This window comes from Camarhynchus parvulus, chromosome 7 (genome assembly GCF_901933205.1).
Source record: "Camarhynchus parvulus chromosome 7, STF_HiC, whole genome shotgun sequence".
NCBI lineage: Eukaryota > Metazoa > Chordata > Aves > Passeriformes > Thraupidae > Camarhynchus > Camarhynchus parvulus.
Genome location: NC_044577.1, coordinates 22,584,889 through 22,603,535, shown reverse-complemented (window position 1 = coordinate 22,603,535; position 18,647 = coordinate 22,584,889). Strand labels below are relative to the sequence as shown.

General features: G+C 61.2%; 2 protein-coding genes across 2 annotated transcripts; both read left to right on the top strand.

Moving 5' to 3' along the window:
• Positions 1–1,737: 1,737 nt before the first annotated feature.
• CTDSP1 (CTD small phosphatase 1) lies at positions 1,738–7,753 on the top strand. The gene is made up of 7 exons (XM_030952553.1): positions 1,738–1,937; positions 3,187–3,329; positions 3,492–3,593; positions 3,823–3,879; positions 4,339–4,431; positions 4,706–4,891; positions 4,998–7,753. The coding sequence occupies exons 1-7, from the start codon at positions 1,871–1,873 to the stop codon at positions 5,124–5,126; spliced, it is 777 nt and encodes a 258-aa protein (XP_030808413.1). The 5' UTR covers positions 1,738–1,870; the 3' UTR covers positions 5,127–7,753.
• Positions 7,754–9,821: 2,068 nt separating this feature from the next.
• On the top strand, positions 9,822–15,328 carry VIL1 (villin 1). Its single transcript, XM_030952552.1, has 19 exons — positions 9,822–9,911; positions 10,120–10,194; positions 10,319–10,515; positions 10,766–10,874; positions 11,101–11,211; positions 11,310–11,512; positions 12,017–12,095; positions 12,215–12,313; positions 12,410–12,563; positions 12,673–12,773; positions 12,906–13,043; positions 13,200–13,358; positions 13,438–13,617; positions 13,732–13,877; positions 13,973–14,117; positions 14,396–14,584; positions 14,737–14,805; positions 14,986–15,123; positions 15,215–15,328. The coding sequence occupies exons 1-19, from the start codon at positions 9,837–9,839 to the stop codon at positions 15,326–15,328; spliced, it is 2,481 nt and encodes an 826-aa protein (XP_030808412.1). The 5' UTR covers positions 9,822–9,836.
• The last annotated feature ends 3,319 nt before the right edge of the window (positions 15,329–18,647 follow it).

Sequence of the window (18,647 nt, the reverse complement as noted above, 5' to 3'; positions counted from 1 at the left end):
CCTGGCCTGGGCTTGTCCCACAGCCCCAGGACAGGGACAGCGTCTCCCTGAGCTCCCCAGCTCAATCTGCCCCCAAGCAGGCAGTGGAACTGGAAGTGGTGCTCCAACCACTGCTGCAGGCACTGGCCTGGAGACTCTTCTAATTGCATCAATGGAGGACTAACAGGGCCTGTCCGGACTCATCGGGGAGGGAGGAGGAGGAGGATGTAGCCAAAGGGACGGGGGTCCTGCAGGGGACAAGTGTGTGGCCTCTGCAGCTGTCCCCACAGAGAGCAGCATCCCCCAGCAGCCCAGCCCAGCCCAGCCAGACGCTGGGGATGAGGCAGACATCCCATCCAGCTCCACCTGGGCTAAAGGAGCACAGAGGTCAGCCCAAAATAGAGAGCAGAGGAAGCACAGCCCCTTTCTTCCTTTTCCTCCTGCTGGGCCAGGAGACAGCGGTGGCTGCCCGATGTGGGAGGCGGCTGCCGTACTGAGGAGGGGCAGCGAAACTGAGGCACCACCGCTGCCCGCCATCAGAACCGGCGGAGCGGGTGGCAGGATGTAGTGTCCCTGTTCCCAACAGGGACTGGTCCCTGGCACGGCTCGTGGTGCCGGGATGTCCCGCGTGGAGCCGAGAGTGCGGGAACAGCAGGTGGAAACCGGCTTTTGCAGGGCCAGAGCTCCGCCGGCCCCGCAGCACCGCGGCTCCCTGCGCGGCCACCTCCCCGTCCCGGACCCCGCACGTGTCACGTCCCTACTGGGCCAGAAAAGGCGATCTCACCTCCTGAAGCTCCCAAACCGCAGGCGGGAGAGGTGGAAAGATTTCAAATGAGCTCAGATGGGAAATTTCCAACCTGCTGCACCCTCAAGGCAGCGCTGGCAGAGCGCGCAGCACCTCCTGCCACCGCGGCGGCGAGGGTGGGTGGTGACCGGGACGGGCCCCTCCAGGGCAGGCCTGGGGGGCACGGCGGTGAGAGGCTGCCCCGGCAGAGCCCCCCAGGGCTGGGGAGGGGAGGGGGCTGGGGGATGCTGCGCTTGGGGGGCGGATTTCCTCTGTAGGATTTGTGCCATCCACAAGCTCCCGTCAAGAGGCGCTTTTCAGAAAGCGCCTGGAAACAGCCCGCCGAAGGCAGGAGGGAAGGAGTTGTAAGGAAATATACGTATTGATAATAGAGACTTATTAATTGCCCAGATGATTGGGGGATGGCAGGAGAAAGAGCGATGTTAAAACGCGGCGGTTGTTGGTGCAGCCCGCAGCACCTGCTGTCCCGCACGGCTGGCCGGGGCAGGCAGTGCGGGATGTGCCCTCGGGGGAATGGGAACCCCCCAGCCTTGAGCCGCTAGTCCAGGGGCTCTGCTCCCGCATGGCGGGACGGGCACATACACCGGGGGCAGCTGCAGAGGGATCCGCGGGCTGCCAGCAGGATGTGGGGTGACAGCGGCACTGATCCCCATCTCCGTGCTCTCTCAGCCGGAGTGTGGGACAGCCCGGCGGCGTGTCGGGGACTCCCGCTCGGTCACCATGGAGCAAGGGGGGTGTCCTTCCCAGCCAAACCACAGAACACTCCCCGTCTGGGTCCCAATCGCGGCTCGGCGGGGACCCCCACTCCTGCCGGGCGGCGCGGATGGCGGGAGGAGGGAGGAGGAGGGAGAAGGAGGAGGGCCCCCCCCGCCGTCGTTGCCCTTTTAAGGGGTTCCTTGAAACCGCGCCCGGGATCCATGTTTGCAGCCCCAGCCCGGGCGGAGGAAACTCCATGTTGTAACAAAGTTTCCTCCGCGGCGCCGCTCCCGCGCCCGCCGCCCCGCGCCGCCGCCGGCCCCCGCCCCGCCTCCCCCCCCGGGGGCCGCGCCGGGGGGGGCCGCCCCCCCCCCCCCCTCCCCGGCGCCCATGGAGCACCAGTCCATCATCGCCCAGGTTAGCAGGGAGGAGGGGAGCGCCCCGCTTCAGGAGAAAGGTAACGCCGAGGGGGAGATGGCTCCCCCGCACCCCCTTCCTGCGCGGCACTGGGGGGTCCCGGGGGGCTGGGGGCCTGCGGGGCTGCTCCCGGAGGCTGTGATGAGCTGCGCGCCGCCTCAGCCCGCCCCCCTGCATCCCGCCGCCCAGGGCTGGGAGATGCGCCGGGGCTGCAGCTCGGAGCGAGCGGGGCTGTCCGCACCCGCCCGGGCGCGGGGAGCCGTGCTCCGGCCGCCTCGGAGCTCGGCGGGGCCCTGGAAGGCTCGGGGCGTTGCTCGGACTATCTGCGCTGTTTCCTCCGGAGCCGGGCAAGAGGTGCGCGCAGCGCCGGCGGGGAAACTGAGGCAGGAAGGGCGCCGGGCGCCCTGCTGCATGCCGGCGTTCCGTTCCCCGCGTCCCCTCCACCCCGCCAGGGGGGTTTGACGGCGGCCGCTGCTCGTCTCCCTGGCCTGGGAAGCTGCCAGGGTCGGGAGGAGCGAACGTGGGAACGGGCTCCGTCCCCAGTGGGGAGCTCCTGCCCCACGGGCTCCCCACTGCGGGCTCGGGGCCCCGGCCCGCCTGAAGGGGGGCACAGCCAGGGCGGGGTGCAGCCCCGGGCCGGGCTGCGGCAGGACCCGGCCCCGGCACCGGTGGGGCCGCTGGAGCCGTCGCGCTGCCCCTGGGGCACGGGGTGGGCAGGAGCAGCCCCTCTGCCTCAGTTTCCCCTCGCTCCGCCAATGGGGACTGCGGGAACGGCGCCCAGGGGCGGGCGCTTCGTCCTGATTGGCCTCTCGCCTCCGGTGCACTCGAGTCGGCCAATGAGACGAGGGAGTTGTCTGGAGGCGGGGAGAAGAACGGGTGTAAGCCCCGCCCCCTCGGAGAGACCCCGCCCCCAGGACCCCCCCCTCCCTCTCGAGTGGGGCCGTGTCCCCCTGGGACGGACAGCCGGGACCGGCCCCGAACCCACGGCTGTCCCCGGGCTCAGCCCCGCGCCCTCCTGAAGGGTCTCCGGCCGCGCAGGGGGGCCCACGGGGTCACTCGTGGAGTGGATGTGCCGGGTGAGGGGCTGCGGGTGGTCGCCAAGCACTCGTGTCAGCGCCGCTGCCCTGGCACTGTTGCTTGGCAGGGCAGGAGGGCCGAGCGGATGTGTGCCAGGGTCTGATGAGGGCACGGGGGCTCTGGGGCAGCACCCAAACAGGGCTCACCTGGCCCCCGGTGCTGTGCTGGGAGTGCCCCGGGGTACCCCTCACCCCCCTTGTGCCCTCCCGCAGGTACCCAGACCCCTGCCAAGAAGCCTCGGAGCCGCAGCATTCTCCAGTCCCTCTTCTGCTGCCTGTGCCGCGATGAGGGTGAGCCCTGCACCGGCACCACCGGCGCGCCGCTGCTGGTGGAGGAGAACGGGGCACTGCCCAAGGTAACCCCGCACCCCCAGCCTGGAACCGGCGGGGCTGGGCTGCCACCCCTGCGCCTCCCCTGTGGCCTGGGCAGGGCTGGGGGGTGAACAGTCGCTCCTCCCAGGGCCCCCTCTGCCCTCCCTGTGGATGGATGCCCTGCTGACTGTGTCCCCCTGCTGCAGGCCGCTGTCAAGCACCTGCTGCCCGAGATCAAGCCGCAGGACGCCAGCAAGCTCTGCGTGGTCATCGACCTGGATGAGACCCTGGTGCACAGCTCCTTCAAGGTGGGGGACACCGTGGCCCACCCCACTCCTCTCCCCCACATGCTCCCCCAGCTGCTCTGTCACCCTTTTCCCCCACGGTGATGCCCAGCACCCAGCAGAGCCTGGCTGGCTCAGCTGGGGTGTCCCTGTGAGGGGGCTGGCAGGGGTGCACAGTGAGCATAGAGCAGGCAGCATTTGGGCAGGGGGTGCCTGGCGTGCCCAGTGCTCATCCTGGTGTGCCCTTCCCCAGCCAGTGAACAACGCCGACTTCATCATTCCTGTGGAGATCGATGGCATCATGCACCAGGTAACAGCGGGGTGGGTGCCTGCTGGGAGGGGGGCATCATTCCACCTCCCCCAGGACCAGGAGCCATCCCAGGGCAATGGGAGGTATCAGGGTGCCAACTCTGCGGGGACAGAGGTGGGTGCCCCTCTCTTTGCAGGGCAGGGAGGTGAGGGGTGCCCTGGCATGGTGCCCTCCTGCAGTGGCCAGCCCCGGTTTCAAGTAATCCAGGATAGGCTGTGGTCTGGGCAGTCAGCCTGTTCTCGGTTACTTGGCTCTGGAGCCGGCCAAACTCTTCACCCTGGACACTCCCGTGGGGCTATGGCATCCCCCAGCCTGCACGGGCAGCTCCCGTGAGGTGTGGCCAGGGAGCTGCTCACTGTGGGGTCACAGGTGTCCCCTGGGGAGGACGTGGGGGCACTGGGTGAGCCGTGGCCGGTGCCAGCAGCGCGCTGCCCTCTGTCCGTCTGTCCGTGCTCGCAGGTGTACGTGCTCAAGCGGCCACACGTGGACGAGTTCCTGCAGCGCATGGGCGAGCTCTTTGAGTGCGTGCTCTTCACTGCCAGCCTGGCCAAGGTGGGTGCCCCGACCTGCCCTGGCATCGCCCACCCCTTCCCAGATGCTCCTCCAGTGGCACAGCTCCCTTGCCTGCCTGCCCACCTGCAGGCATCACTGGCCTCTTGTCCCCTGTGTACCCAGAGGCAGCGCCAGCACTGGGCAGCCTCCCTACCTGCCCCTCCAAGGCACTGGCCGGGGAAACTGAGGCACAGTGAGAGCTGGGTGCCATTGTCGCTGTGCGGTGGGCAGGGCGGTGTGGTGTGCCATAGTGATCCCCCTCCTGTGCCTGTAGTATGCAGACCCCGTGGCTGATCTGCTGGATAAATGGGGGGCTTTCCGGGCACGGCTTTTCCGGGAATCCTGTGTTTTCCATCGCGGCAACTACGTGAAGGACCTGAGCCGCCTGGGCCGCGACCTGCGCCGAATCATCATCGTGGACAACTCGCCCGCGTCCTACATCTTCCACCCGGATAACGCCGTACGTACCCGCAGGGCACGGCTGGGCGGCCTCGGGAGGTCATGTGCTGGGGGACCCTCTCCCAGCGTTGTCCCCCGTGCCACTCTGTCCCCTGTGCCGCCTGCAGGTGCCGGTGGCCTCCTGGTTCGATAACATGGCGGACACAGAGCTGCTGGACCTGCTGCCCTTCTTCGAGAGGCTCAGCAAGGTGGAGGATGTGTACGCAGTGCTCAAGAAGCAGCGGACTAACAGCTAATGGCCCCCCCACGCTCCGGGCGCTGCCAAGGGGCACCCCCGGGGGAGGCAGGTGCCTTATTTTGGGGGAGGGAGGGTCCCGGTGTGCCCCCCATCATCCTCCCCAGCCCCGGCGGGTGCGGGTGCCCTCCGTGCCTGCCGCTGGTGGGAGATGTGGGTGTCCCCCTTCTCAGAGAAGGGGGGCCATGGGTGACCCACTGCCTTGCTGTGCTGAGGACCTACTGGGGGGTCCCATCCTCCCCCACTGTCCAGCTCTGGCCCCTTTCCCCCCAGCCTGTGCCCCCCTCCACGAAACGGTTCTCAGGTCCTTTTCCCCTCTGTCCCCCGATTGGGGAGGGGGGTGGGGTCAGCAGCTGCTGCTTTCCACTGCCTTTGGGAGGACTGGATCCCTCCATCCTGACTCTGCCTGCTGGGAGGCTGGCAGCCCTTGGCCCCTGTCTGCCGAGGCTACAGGACAGGTAACACCTTGTCACCCTCCAAAAACGCAGGGAGTCTTTCTGCCCTTGGTGCATAGGGCTGCCACCGTACCCTTAACTGTGCCCTGGGTGCAGCTGATCACCTCGAGGGGATCATGTCCTTGCCTCTCCTCATGCCTGCTGCCCCACCTGGGGGTTGTGTTTTGCAGGGGCAGCCCAGCCTCAGGGCTGAGCCCCTGGGCACAAATGCCTCCCACGTGCCTTGAGACACCGTGTCTCTGTTCCCCCTTAGCCCTGCAAGGGGTGTGCCTGGTGGGGGGGCTCTTTACTTCGGTTTCTTGTCATTTTTGGGGGGGAGGTGGCCTCCCCCCCTCTCCAGTCACACTGTGTCACTGGGAGCCACTCTGGTCACCCACAGAAGGGTCCCCTCCCGTGGCGGGGGGCGCACCCCCCACTCCATATCCATCTGCAGCTTCACCAAAGGCTGCAAGTCTGGAGAGAGGGACCCCATACCAGCCTTAATGTGCCCCTCCCAGCCTTTCCCCAGCCCCAGTCCCCAGCTGGGAGGGGGCGGGGGACACTGCAGCCCCCCCGTAGCCTGGGGTTGCCCTGACCCCCGTGGGGTTGGACTTGTGCCAGGGTGTCCCCCGGCTTTGAGGGTCTGGGGGCTCTCAGGGAGGGTTTTCCTGGGGAGGCTGAGCTCAGCCAGGCCTTTTTTAATGTCACAATATGGACAATGCCTCATATCTTTTTAGAGGGAAAAGCAATGGTTTCCCAAAAAATCATGGGTGCCTTTTTACCGCAGTGCCAGCGCAGGGAGCGGGGCAGTGTTTGGGGGGTGGGTGTGATGCGTTTTAGCTTTCTGGTGCTGTTCACTGCCCTGCTCCCACTGCTGGGGCTGAGCAGGGGCCCCCAGCCCCAGCCACAGCCCCTGCCCTGTGGTGGGGGCTGGTGCAGCACAGCTCCCTGGATCCCTGCCAGCCCCGGGCTCATCCTGCCCTGCCAGGAGGCTTGGACTCAGCACTTTATGTTAGACAAGTCAAAGGGCGCCAGCACAGCCGCTGCCCAGCGAGTGCCTGTGGGTGTACAGCCCTGCCCTGGGCATCCTTGGGAGGCCTGGGGGATGCAGAGGCAGCGTGGGGGGCTGGGGAGGGCTGGGGTACCAGATCCAAGTGCCTTCATGTGATTAAAGCTGTCAAACCATCTTGGAAAGAGTAGTCCTGAGTGTGTGCATGTATGGATACATATCACGTGCGTGTCACTAGAGGCTGTGCTCAGTGTGGGGACACGGAGCCCCTGGGATCCCCTGAGCCCCTGGGAGGGGGGGATGCTGCAGGTCAGTGCTGGGGGAGCACCCTCGGGCTGCAGGGTTGAGGTGCCACCCCTTGCCTGGTGCCAAGGGGACACCCTCACGCTGGAGGACAGCCCCCCCAGGCTGCCCTGGCACCTCCATCCAAACTCCTTCCCTGTCCTCCTGGGAAAAAGCCCCTGGTGCCACAGGGATGGCTATCCTGCCCCTTAACAAGGAGGGGTAAATTTACCAATTTACCACATGGGCTGTGCCCTCCTCCCAGCTCTGAGAGACCTCAGTTGAGTTCGCTCCAAGGAAGGTCTCAGGCCTTCCCCATACAGACTGGGGGGCAACCTGTGGCCCCCTCCCGCCATCCCAGGCCATCTGCTGCCAACATGCAGGCTCTGGGTTCCTGGGGGGAATCTCTTAGCTGCCCCCTCCCCCGTGCCCTCATTGGCCCTATGCCTCCCCTCATTAATGAAATCTCTGTCCTCCCTATGGCTGCACTAATTACTGAGTTCATTAGTGGCCCGGCTGGGGGCCCGGAGAGGGGGTGAGCCCTCTGGGGCCACCGAGGGGTCCCTACCCCTGTGCCACACTGACAGACTGCCCTGGGCCGTGGCCACCGAGCAGAGGGTGACAGCGGCCACCCGGGTGTCCCACCCCACCCCGAACAGCCCCACCGGGGGTTCTGCACCCAGGTAAGGCATCCACGGGGACACTCGAGTGGGGCGCAGGAGGTGGGAGCTGGGTGGCAGCGTTTGGAGGGTTTGGGGGCCAAGGAGCGGAGGGCAGAGCAGAGCCCACCCCTGTGGCACCAGGACCCCCCCTGTTTGTGGCTGACACGCCCCCTGCTCTGGGTCAGCCCGTGGCCATCGCTGCGGGGATCCCTGCGGGACAGGACGGTCAGGCGGGATCTGGGGCTCGCTGCAGCCCAGCCCAGGGCTGCAGGATGCCCGCAGCGCTTGGGGCCAGGGCTGCTGGCCCAGCAGGGCAGCCAGGGTAAAGCTGCAGCAGGGCTGGGGGAGGTAGGAGAGCAGGACAGGAGGCCCGCGGACCTGCCTGCTGCTGGCACCTGCCCCTCCCACCTTTATGGACGCCGCGGTTGTCCTCTGAAACCACTGACAGGCCCGGGAGCCACTTCAGTCCCTTCTTCTCTCCGCCAACATCAAGGGCATCATCAGATACCAACCCTCGGGACTGGGGTCTGGGGGCACAGGACAGGGCTTAGCTGTGCCACTGCTTCATGTCCTGTCCTGTCCCCCCAGACCCCAGCCCCACATCCCATCTCCCTCCCTTGGGGCTCCCATGGAGACTCCCGAGGCAGGGAGGCACAGCCGGGAGTGGCCAAGGATTTGGCTTCCAGCTGGGGTGGGAAGCAGCCTGGGGACAGTGCCATAGTCAGGGTGGGGATGTGCCAGTTAGGGGCTGGGGCTGAGATGCCCCAGGTGCTGCATGGCTGTCACTTATGGAACCTTTCTGGGGGGGAGGAGGTACCAAAAAACCCCATTTCTGTGGCCTTAGTGCTCTGTGTCTGGGAAGGTTTGGGGATTTTAGGGTCTGGGGAATGAAGAACAGTGGCCATCCCCATGCCCACGTGTCCTGGTCCAGCCCATTGCTATCACTTTATGGATCTTCTTGGTGGAGTGCAAAAGAAAAAAATTCAGCATGGACTCAGTACCAGGGGCCAAGAGGGGAGGAGGCCCGGGGAGGGCAGAGGAACCACCCTGGGCAGAGCCAGCCTGTGGGCAGGGTGCAATAGCATCTGGGGGGGAAACACCCCATGAGTAACGGAGCTCTTAGGTGCCACAAAGTCTTGGAGGGCTGTGGGGACCTTGACTCTGGGCTGTCCCTGCCCTTATATGGTGAGCAAAGGCTGGGACACGAGGGAACAAAGGTCCCCTGGGTGCTGGCACCTGAGCACTCCACCTAGGTACGCTCACCTGTGCACCCAGCTCTGCAGGCAAGGTGAGCAGCCGGCGTAGGGTGAGGGGACAGAGGGTGGGCATGGGGTGGGCAGCATGTCCCATGGCCACCATCACTGCTGGCATCAGGTTAGCCTGGGGATGGGCCTGGGGACCCACCTGAGCCCCATCTTGGTGCTGTGCTGCGGGGGAGGCTTCCCCTGGGTGTGAGGTATGGGATGTGGGTGCTTGTGGGGCAGCACAGTGGGGTCAGGAGGGCTTTTGCAGGGCTGGGAAGCAGAGACCTCCCATCTGGGCAATGCCACGCGCTCCCTGCCAGCCGGGGAGCACAGGGTGGCTTTGCCTGACTCGGCCCCTCTGCCTGCTTGAGGGGAGCACTGTCAGCCTGGCAGAGATGGCTGGGGACAACCTTGGAGCACCGGCATCCAGCTGCCCTGTGGAGCCAGGGTGTGCCCCTCCTGGGGGGCATGGATGGGCTGGGGTTTGGAAGCAGGGGGTGTGAAGCAGGCAGTGTGAGTGTATCTGTGTGTGTTGTGTGTGTGTGTGTATCTGTGTGTGTGTTGTGTGTGTGTGTATCTCTGTGTGTGTGTTGTGTGTGTAAGCAGTGGCCATGTCACACTGTTCCACTTCACGCCAAGCCGTGCCAGGACAAGGCTGAGCAGGGCCAGTTCCTGCTGGTGCTGGGGAGGACAGGCCACCGTGCAGCAGTGTCACCCAGCTGTGGGTGCCCTGCACTGCCCTGTCCCCTGCTTGGAGACAGGGCAGAGCACTGGGGCACATATGGGACGCTGCACCTTCACAACCTGGACCCTGGTACAGACTCATTAGCTGCAGTGCCAGCCAAGCTGAGGGGATGGCAGCCCCAGACTGTGCCCACAGAGCTGATACCACGGTGCTGGGGGTCCCCTTGCCCTGTGCAGCTCCGTACAGGGGGGTTTACAGCTGGCCTTTCTGCAGAGCAAGCAGGGAAGCAGATGGCACAGCAGGTTGGCTGTGTCCCAGCTCTTAATGACACTGCCTGCCATTAACGAGGGTGTTGCCAATGCGGGCAGGTCCCCGTGCCGGTGGTACCTGTCACCATGGTGGAGCTCAGCGCCAAAGTCTCCAGGACACTGAACAAGACCACGCCGGGCATCCAGATATGGCGGATTGAGGTGGGAATGGGGGCACATCATTGGGGCTGCCTTGGGGAGGGTCTCTGTGGGGGAAGATCCTCCCTTTGGGCCCTCAGGACCTGGGTTTGGGGGTCTCAGTGCAGCACCCAGGGTTAAACCCGGCAGCTCCCGGTGCGGGGGCAGTGGGGTGCGTGGGGCTGGGCTGGGGGTTTCCCCACCAGGGCTGATGTCTCCCTTCCTTCTGCAGAACATGGAGATGGTGCCAGTGCCCACCAAAAGCTACGGCAACTTCTACGAGGGGGATTGCTACGTGCTGCTGTCGGTAGGGCAGTCAGGGGCGGCACAGGGAATGGGAGCCGGCTCTGCCCTCCAGGGCTCGGTGCAGGGAGGGATGTGTGGGGCCTGGGGACACGGGGGCTCTTCTAGCGGGGCCCGGTGTCCTGCAGACACGCAAGTCTGGGAGCAACTTCAGCTACGACATCCACTACTGGCTGGGCAAGGAGTCGAGCCAGGACGAGCAGGGGGCGGCGGCCATCTACACCACGCAGATGGATGATCACCTGGGCTCCGTGGCCGTGCAGCACCGCGAGGTCCAGGGGCACGAGAGCGACACCTTCCGCGCCTACTTCAAGCAGGGACTCATGTATGTCAGTCACCCCTGGGCACCTGTTCCATGGCGGGTGACACTGGGAGGGGTCCCCATCCAGTGGGGATGAGGACAGCTCTGTCTCAGTGAGGTGGGGGAGGAAGAATGAGGATCTGGAGCTGGGCTCCATCTATCCATTACCACGTGTGTGTACCCCGAACACCTCCTTGTGCACAGAGGTGGGAGGGACACCCCAGTGGTGTGAGGAGGGAGACCCAGGGCTGACGCCATGTCTGTCCCCTCCCAGCTATAAGAAGGGTGGGGTGGCCTCAGGCATGAAGCATGTGGAGACAAACACCTACAACGTCCAGCGACTGCTGCATGTGAAGGGCAAGAAGAATGTGGTGGCAGGAGAGGTGAGTCATGGCATGTGTGGGGTCTGGATCAGGATCGATTGGGCCAGAGCTCCCCCCACATACAGCCCTTCAAGCAGGGCACACAGTGGGTGTGGGATGATGCTGCCTTGCCTTGCAACTGCTCCCCAGAAATCCTCTCAGTACTCCTGAGAGGGGCTGCAGAGCCATGAGGATCCAGGCATTCTGCTGCTTACCACCCATCCTTCTCAATCCCGTCCTGCTGCAGGTGGAGATGAGCTGGAAAAGCTTCAACAGAGGAGACGTATTCCTGCTGGACCTGGGCCAGCTCATCATCCAGTGGAACGGCCCTGAGAGCAACCGAAACGAGAGGCTGAGGGTATGGCCAGCGGGTCCCAAGGTCCCCTCCCGCAGGAGAGGGGGGTCACCAGCCACCCCGTCCCTCATCTGGGCTTATCCCTTCTCCCCTGGCTGCAGGCGATGACTCTGGCCAAGGATATCCGGGACCGGGAACGTGGGGGCCGTGCCAAGGTGGGCATAGTGGATGGTGAGGATGAGAATGCCTCACCGGGACTCATGAAGGTCCTTAAGCATGTGCTGGGTGAGAAGAGGGACATCCAGCCTGCCATCCCTGATGACAAAGTGGATGAGAAGCTCAAATCCTCCCTCAAGCTCTACCAGTGAGTTGTTGGGGCTGGGTTTTGCATGGGGCATTTTCCCTGGTGTCAGAGGGAGCCAGCAGCCATCTCTGCTATGTCCCACAACTCCCAGCCCCATGGACAGACACCAAGAAGGGTCAAAGCTACAGCAGAGGTGGGGATAAGTCCTTTGGGTGCTGTTGGAGCTAGAGGAATCCCAGCTGCCAAGAGGATTGGTACCCAATAGAGATGCTCATGCAAGCATCACCTTTGGATGCTGTGGCAATGTGCCTCAGTGGCTCCATAGCATCTGGCACCCCTCTGTCCCTCTTTGTGGCCATGAGTGAGCTGCCTGGCAGGGCAAGCTACAAACCAGTTTGCCACCATGGCACAGCCAGAGAGCCCCTGGGCACCACCTGTGTCATGATCTGGCTGGGGAAGGGGATGGGGAGGGAACAGCCCTGCTAAACCCTACCACCCTGTAATGGGGATGGGGTTTTCCAACCCACTTTCTAAGTCTTTTTTCATCTCTTTTTCTCCTGTCAGTATCTCCAACACCAGTGGAAACCTGGTCATACAGGAGGTGGCAGTTCGACCCCTAACTCAAGACATGCTCCTGCACGAGGTCTGTCACCCATGGGATGCTTGGGGGTGCCCAGTTTCCTTGGCAGCTTTAATCCTTCAAAAGCTGAATTTGGTGGACTTGCCTGAAGTCCTAATTTCTATTGTTGCCCCTTCTTCAAGGACTGCTACATCCTTGATCAAGGAGGTATCAAGATCTTCGTCTGGAAGGGCAAGAATGCCAACAAGGAGGAGAAGCAGGAGGCGATGAGCAGGGCGCTGGTGGGTGCTGGGCCAGGGGCTTGTTACAGGATAGCCTGACTGCTCCCTGGGGTGCCAGGCACTTCATGGCCATGCTCTGTGTTTGGATCCCACCAGGGCTTCATCAAAGCCAAGAACTATCCAGACAGCACCAGCGTGGAAACAGAGAATGATGGGTCCGAGTCAACTGTCTTCAGGCAGCTCTTCCAAAAATGGACTGTCCCCAACCAGAGCAGTGGGTTGGGCAAGACCCACACCGTGGGCAAAGTGGGTGAGTGTCTCCTTCCAACGTGGAAGGACTTCTTGGATTGGGATGGGCTGGCTGTGGGGAGCTCCTGTGGCCTGAGGGGTTTGGCTCACCCCTCTGTCCTTCCCCACAGCCAAGGTGGAGCAGGTGAAGTTTGATGCTACCACGCTGCACGCCAAGCCCCAGATGGCTGCCCAGCAGAAGATGGTGGATGATGGATCTGGAGAAGTAGAGGTAAGGTGACCGTGGAAGAATGTGGGACCCTCTGATACCCCCTTTGTTATACCAGGGGAGGCTGTGGGGTCCAGCATCTGCAGGGCAGGAGGATGCACCAGCTCTGACAGCAGTATATCCCTGTCCCACCAGGTCTGGCGTGTGGAGAACAATGAGCTGGTGCCTGTTGAGAAGAAGTGGCTGGGCCATTTCTATGGTGGAGACTGCTACTTGGTGCTCTACACCTATTTTGTGGGGCCCAAGGTGAACCGCATCATTTACATCTGGCAGGTGAGACCTCCAGGTCACTGCCCCAGGGGTGGGGGACAGGGGTGTACCTCCCTGGACTGGGGGTGCTCTGTCCCTTGGGAGCAGCATGAGAGTTGCCTCTTCTCGAGAGGGCGAGGGGGGCTGTGCTGGGTGCTGAGCCCCCTCTGCCCTGCCCAGGGCCGCCAAGCCAGTGCAGATGAGCTGGCTGCCTCTGCCTACCAAGCCGTCGCCCTGGACCAGAAGTACAACAACGAGCCCGTGCAGATCCGCGTCACCATGGGCAAGGAGCCGGCCCATCTGATGGCCATCTTCAAGGGCAAGATGGTGGTGTATGCGGTGAGCACAGGGATCTGGGGGCATGGGCCGGCCAGTGGGCTTGTGGCACCGGTGGTGACCTCCTGTCCCTGTCCCCCAGGGTGGCACATCACGGGCGGGCAGCACAGAGCCCGCACCCTCCACCCGCCTCTTCCAAGTGCACGGCACCAACGAGTACAACACCAAGGCCTTCGAGGTGCCTGTCCGTGCCTCCTCCCTCAACTCCAATGATGTCTTTGTGCTCAAAACCCCCAGCTGCTGCTACCTCTGGTATGGGAAGGTGGGTACTGCTGGGCACTGGCGTGGGGGCTGCCACCTCCAAGACAACTGTCCCCACCTCCTCTTCCTCCTCTGTGTCTGGGCCAGTGATGGAGCAGCTGTGCTTGCTTGGCAGGGCTGCAGCGGGGATGAACGTGAGATGGCCAAGACTGTGGCTGACATAATCTCCAAGATGGAGAAGCCAGTGGTTGCAGAAGGACAGGAGCCACCTGAGTTCTGGCTGGCCCTGGGGGGCAAGTCCCAATATGCCAGTAACAAGAGGTACCAGTCCTGTCCCTACCCATGCCCAGGGGTTAGATGGGCCACCAGTCCCCAAGCATGGTGAGCCTCATTCCCATCACGTTGACCCCTCTCAGGCTGCAGGAGGAGAACCTGTCCGTGCCCCCTCGACTCTTTGAGTGCTCCAACAAGACAGGCACCTTCTTGGCCACAGAGATCATAGACTTCACCCAGGATGACCTGGAGGAGAGTGATGTTTACCTACTGGACACCTGGGACCAGGTGAGCTGGGGGAGCATGGAGTGGGGGACAGACCTTTGATCCCACAAGTTGATGTTCCTGCAGTTGGAGGACCTGCATCAGCCACAGCTGGTAGGATGGGAGGGTGGAAACCTGCCTATACATGGTCCCATGATGCTTTTTTCCAGCCTTTTTGTTCCAGGAAACGCTGAGAATGGACTCCCAGAGTCCTTCCCCATGGACAGAGCCCATGTGCCTCCAACCGAGGCCCCAGAGGGCTCTGTCTCACCCCAGTAGTGGACACAGTAACTTTATTGCAGGTTTTCCTCTGGATTGGGAAAGGTGCCAATGAGTCAGAGAAGGAGGCAGCAGCAGTGATGGCACAGGAGTACCTGCGGAGCCACCCCAGCGGGCGTGACCTTGACACCCCCATCATCGTGGTGAAGCAGGGCTATGAGCCCCCCACCTTCACCGGCTGGTTCCTGGCCTGGGACCCTCTCAACTGGGAGGTGAGTTATGGGGGGGGTTTGAAAGACTAGGGAGTCCCTTTGCAGAAGGGGCCAGATGTGGGTCTGGCCCCAGGAGCATCTCCAGGGGGTGGGCAGCAGCTTGCCTGACCCCTGTGCATGCTGAGGGGCTGAGCACTTTGTCTCCTTCCCAGGACAAGAAATCCTACGAGACACTGAGAGCTGAGCTGGGCGATGAGAGCAGCCTTGGGCAGCTCACCTCAGTAAGTGGCACAAAGAGAAAGGCAGCTGGGCTGGCTGGGGGCACAGAACACCCTCCCATCCCCTTGGCCGGTGACAGGAGGGGCTGCAAGGACAGATCCTCAGTGAGCAGACACCTGGAGCCAGCCTGGTGCCTCCATCCCTGGGCCAGGCCCTGATGTGACTCTGCCCCCCCCATTCAGGCGATCACATCCAGGGAAGAGGTCTTCACTGCCACCACCACCCTTGTCCCCACCAAACTGGAGACCTTCCCCTTGGATGTGCTGGTGAACACCTCCGCTGAGGACCTGCCCCAGGGTGTGGATCCCAGCAGGAAGGAGGTAAGATGAGGCCAGGCGGCTGCTGGAGAGGGAGACAGGGAAAGCCCCTCCCAGTTCTTCAGCTCAGCCTCCTCTCTTTCTCTGGCCCCAGGACCACCTCTCCAATGCAGACTTCCAGGCTGTTTTCGGCATGAGCCGCTCTGCCTTCAGCAGCCTGCCCTTGTGGAAACAACAGAAGCTCAAGAAGGACAATGGACTCTTCTAGGGCAGGAGCCTGGGCACAGAAACAATCCCAGCTCTTTAGCAAATAAAAAAGTATGAAAAATAGGGCTGTGGTCTCTCCTCTCCAACCCCAAGGCCCAGCCCCAGGTGTGGGGGTTATTTGGTTCAGAGCTGGCACACAGAGACACAAGACTTGACTGGGCACCAGCAGCACAGGGGAGGACCCTCAGCTCCTTTTCCCCGAGGCCTTCCTTTGTCCTGGCTGTGCTCAGAGGTGATGCACAGGCTGGGCATGCTCAAGCTGCCAGGACTCTCCCATCCGGGCACCTGCAGCTCCGGGCTAAAGGTCCAGTGTGCAGCTGGAGCCGCTCCCTGCCTTATCACTTGAACTGCAGTAAACACGTGTGGTACCAAAGGTAAATGAGGGGACGCCGTGCCTGCGGGGACAGACACCAAGGATCACTTGTCCTTGGACCCAGGAGAGGAGGAGGGTGTCTCCCTTCTACTTGGGCTCTACAGGGATGCTGAGAGGCACTGAGGTGTCCCCCCTGGGGACATATCTCTCTCAGGGGGGCCAGGATAGACATGTGCTGAGAGGCACTGACACACACAGGATGCTCCCAGGCAACCGAGCAAAGTCCCAGTGGAAAAGGGGAAGCAGAGGTGCCATGTCCAGCAAGAGTCAGCAGAAATAAGATTCCAAATCAATAGAGGGTTAATAAAGAGGTTTTAATTTCACAAAAATCTATCTACACATCATTTAAAAATGGGCAGGGGGAACCCAAGAGCAAAAACTGTAAAGAATAGAGAGGAACAGGTCTGCTAAAACACAGAGAAAAGCACTGCTCCACATCAACAGTGTAAAGAACCAGAAAGTCAGTGTGCAGGCAGAAGCCAGTGGGAGGCAAGGCTGGAGTCTGGCAGCAAACCACATGGACAGCAGCTGCCAGGGGTCCTGCACCCCTTTTTCTCTCTTTGGCGGGCAATTAGAGGGATAATTAGCTCCATTAAAACAAAGCAGATGAGTTATTCCCAGCCCCACGATGTTCCCCACCTGCCTCGTGCCAGGATGAACTGAAGCAGGAAGTGCTGAGCTGGCAATCAGCACTTCCCTTCCTCGATGCAGGACAGGCAGGAAGATGCACGGGTGATCTTATCTGTGCTGCACTGAGCAGGGGGGAGGTGAGGCCGAGGCCACAGGTGCTGCAGTGCTCCGCGCTCTCCTTCCATCAGTCCCACTCTGCTGCTCCAGCTGGGAAAACAGTCCTTGCTCTGCAGAGGCTCTTTGTGCAGCCCTGCTGGCCAGGGCTCCCCAGGGACTCACACACGAGCTCCAGCTCAGTGACACCAAAGCTCTGCCCCTCTCAGATTAGGGGTGTAAATCAAGAGCAAATTATCGCAGTCAGACAACGAAGTGACGAAAGGAACAGAGGGATGGGAGTTCCTTGAATTTCTGTGCTGAATCACACTTGTACTAAACTAGGTTGATTCAGAAGTGGGTAAATGTTTAACTGAGGAAGAGCTAGCACGTGTTCAGGGCCCACAACTAAGCTTCACCTACCTATACCCAAGGACAGGTATCCCACATGGAAGGCAAACCTTACTGAACCGGCTGCTGCAACAGCGTGAGCAGTGGGAATGACACAACTGGTGGGCAGCACATCTCTTGAGAATTACACACCTGTCATCCTCCCCCCTGCTCTTGGGCAGGGAAAAAGCTGGCTTCTGCAAGGAAGGGGCTCTGTGGACACTCCTGCCCGGGTGAAGGTGCAACTGAGCTGCCATATGCCAAACAAAAAAGCTTAAATTATAGTATATGTCTGCAAATTCTTAATGACTAGAATAACAAGCAAGAACTTTTCATAACACAAGGAACACTGTTTTCAAGCACCAGCTTTTTCACCTTGATCCAAACAAAACTGGTTTTAAACAAAAGTTACTGCACTGAAAAATCAGGCTATGTTTGCTTTTATTATAAATTAACTGGAGTGCAGCGCCTTGTAAAAACAATCTTGCCACCCAAAAAAGCAGAGCTGACTTCTGATACTACAGGAATACCAGTTATTTACAGCACAAGCATAGGATGTGCTTGGGGAAAACAGGTTTGCCCTCTGGACGGAGCAGTCCATCACACTCGCAGGGCGATCAGTTCAAAGGACAACTCCCATGCCACCACCTCTTCCCGTCGCCCAGAATTTAACCAAAATCAGTACTGACAACAGAAAAGTATAATGCTTTGTAATAAATTAACACACCCCCCCCGGGCTGCGTCTCACCAGATAAACCCTCTGGCATGTCTGCAGCCAAGCCTTTGCTGCTGGCTCAGAGGCCAGGAAGATGCCACCATGCCCAGGGGCCCCTGGGCTTGCCCCACCTGGGGACTGGGAGGGAGGTCAGTCTTCACACCAGGGTCCCCCAAGTGCTCGGGGTGCCGAGGACACCCACGCTGTCACTTGCTGCTGCTGCCTGCAAGTGGGAAGAGTCCCCTGAGGGCAGTGACACACCCTGCTGGGATAAACTCCAGTGTGGAAATGCCCGTGAAAGGTGCCTGCTGTCTCCTAAATTGATGGTTTTGTCTGCTTTGCTGCAGCCAATTTATTCCTGAGAAACTCCTAATGATAGTTTAAAAAACTCACAAACTATCTCAACGGCAAAAAAAAGTGATTTTCTTCCTTTTTTTTCATTAAAGAAGTCTTTCATCTCTAAAACTCAGGCTGCAAAAATCAGAACTAGAGGCCAAAACAAGAGCAACTACTTTGCTTACAGCAATAACTTCTCTGAAATGAGTAAATGTCAGTGAAAGGAAACATCTGCCCCTCCTTAATTAGTGCAAAGGTGCTGAAAAAAAATGAACTTAATAGGCTTCTCCCGCCACTGCTGAAACAAGCTATAAAAGGAGCATCATGCTTCTAAACCCAGCAGATACCATCACTTCTTCCTAACCATGTTCTGTTAATGCTGAGCAAGGGCCTTCTGAAAGCTTTCCACCTGGTTAATTTCACAGTTTGAGCACTCTTGCACTCCTCAAAGAGGAGAACTGAGACATGGCTGCAGAACAAAGCCTCTTACCCTGGGGTAACACAAGACCACGGCAAGACCATGGCTCAGCCACAGGGCAGTAAAAGTGCCAGGTGCTGCACAGGAAGGGTAATGCCAGAACATTCTTTCCCTCCCAGAACTGTAGCTCACCTCCTGGCACTGCTCTGTTTGCTCCAGGTACTCAGCTCTCCCAGAGTCACATCAGAGCAGCCCTAAGCAACACAACTCCAGTGTGAAACACAGCACACCCAACGAGAGACCTTGCCTCTCCAAACGGCACCGATGCAGCAACCCCATGGAGAAAATGCAAATAATTGAACTTG

Coding starts and splice junctions, on each gene's coding strand:
- VIL1 (XM_030952552.1), top strand. CDS start 9,837: ATGGTGGAGCTCAGCGCCAAAGTCTCCAGGACACTGAACAAGACCACG. Junction 10,875..11,100: donor AGAATGTGGTGGCAGGAGAG/GTGAGTCATGGC, acceptor GTCCTGCTGCAG/GTGGAGATGAGCTGGAAAAG. Junction 13,044..13,199: donor GCATCATTTACATCTGGCAG/GTGAGACCTCCA, acceptor TGCCCTGCCCAG/GGCCGCCAAGCCAGTGCAGA.
- CTDSP1 (XM_030952553.1), top strand. CDS start 1,871: ATGGAGCACCAGTCCATCATCGCCCAGGTTAGCAGGGAGGAGGGGAGC. Junction 3,330..3,491: donor AGAACGGGGCACTGCCCAAG/GTAACCCCGCAC, acceptor CCCCTGCTGCAG/GCCGCTGTCAAGCACCTGCT. Junction 4,892..4,997: donor TCTTCCACCCGGATAACGCC/GTACGTACCCGC, acceptor TGCCGCCTGCAG/GTGCCGGTGGCCTCCTGGTT.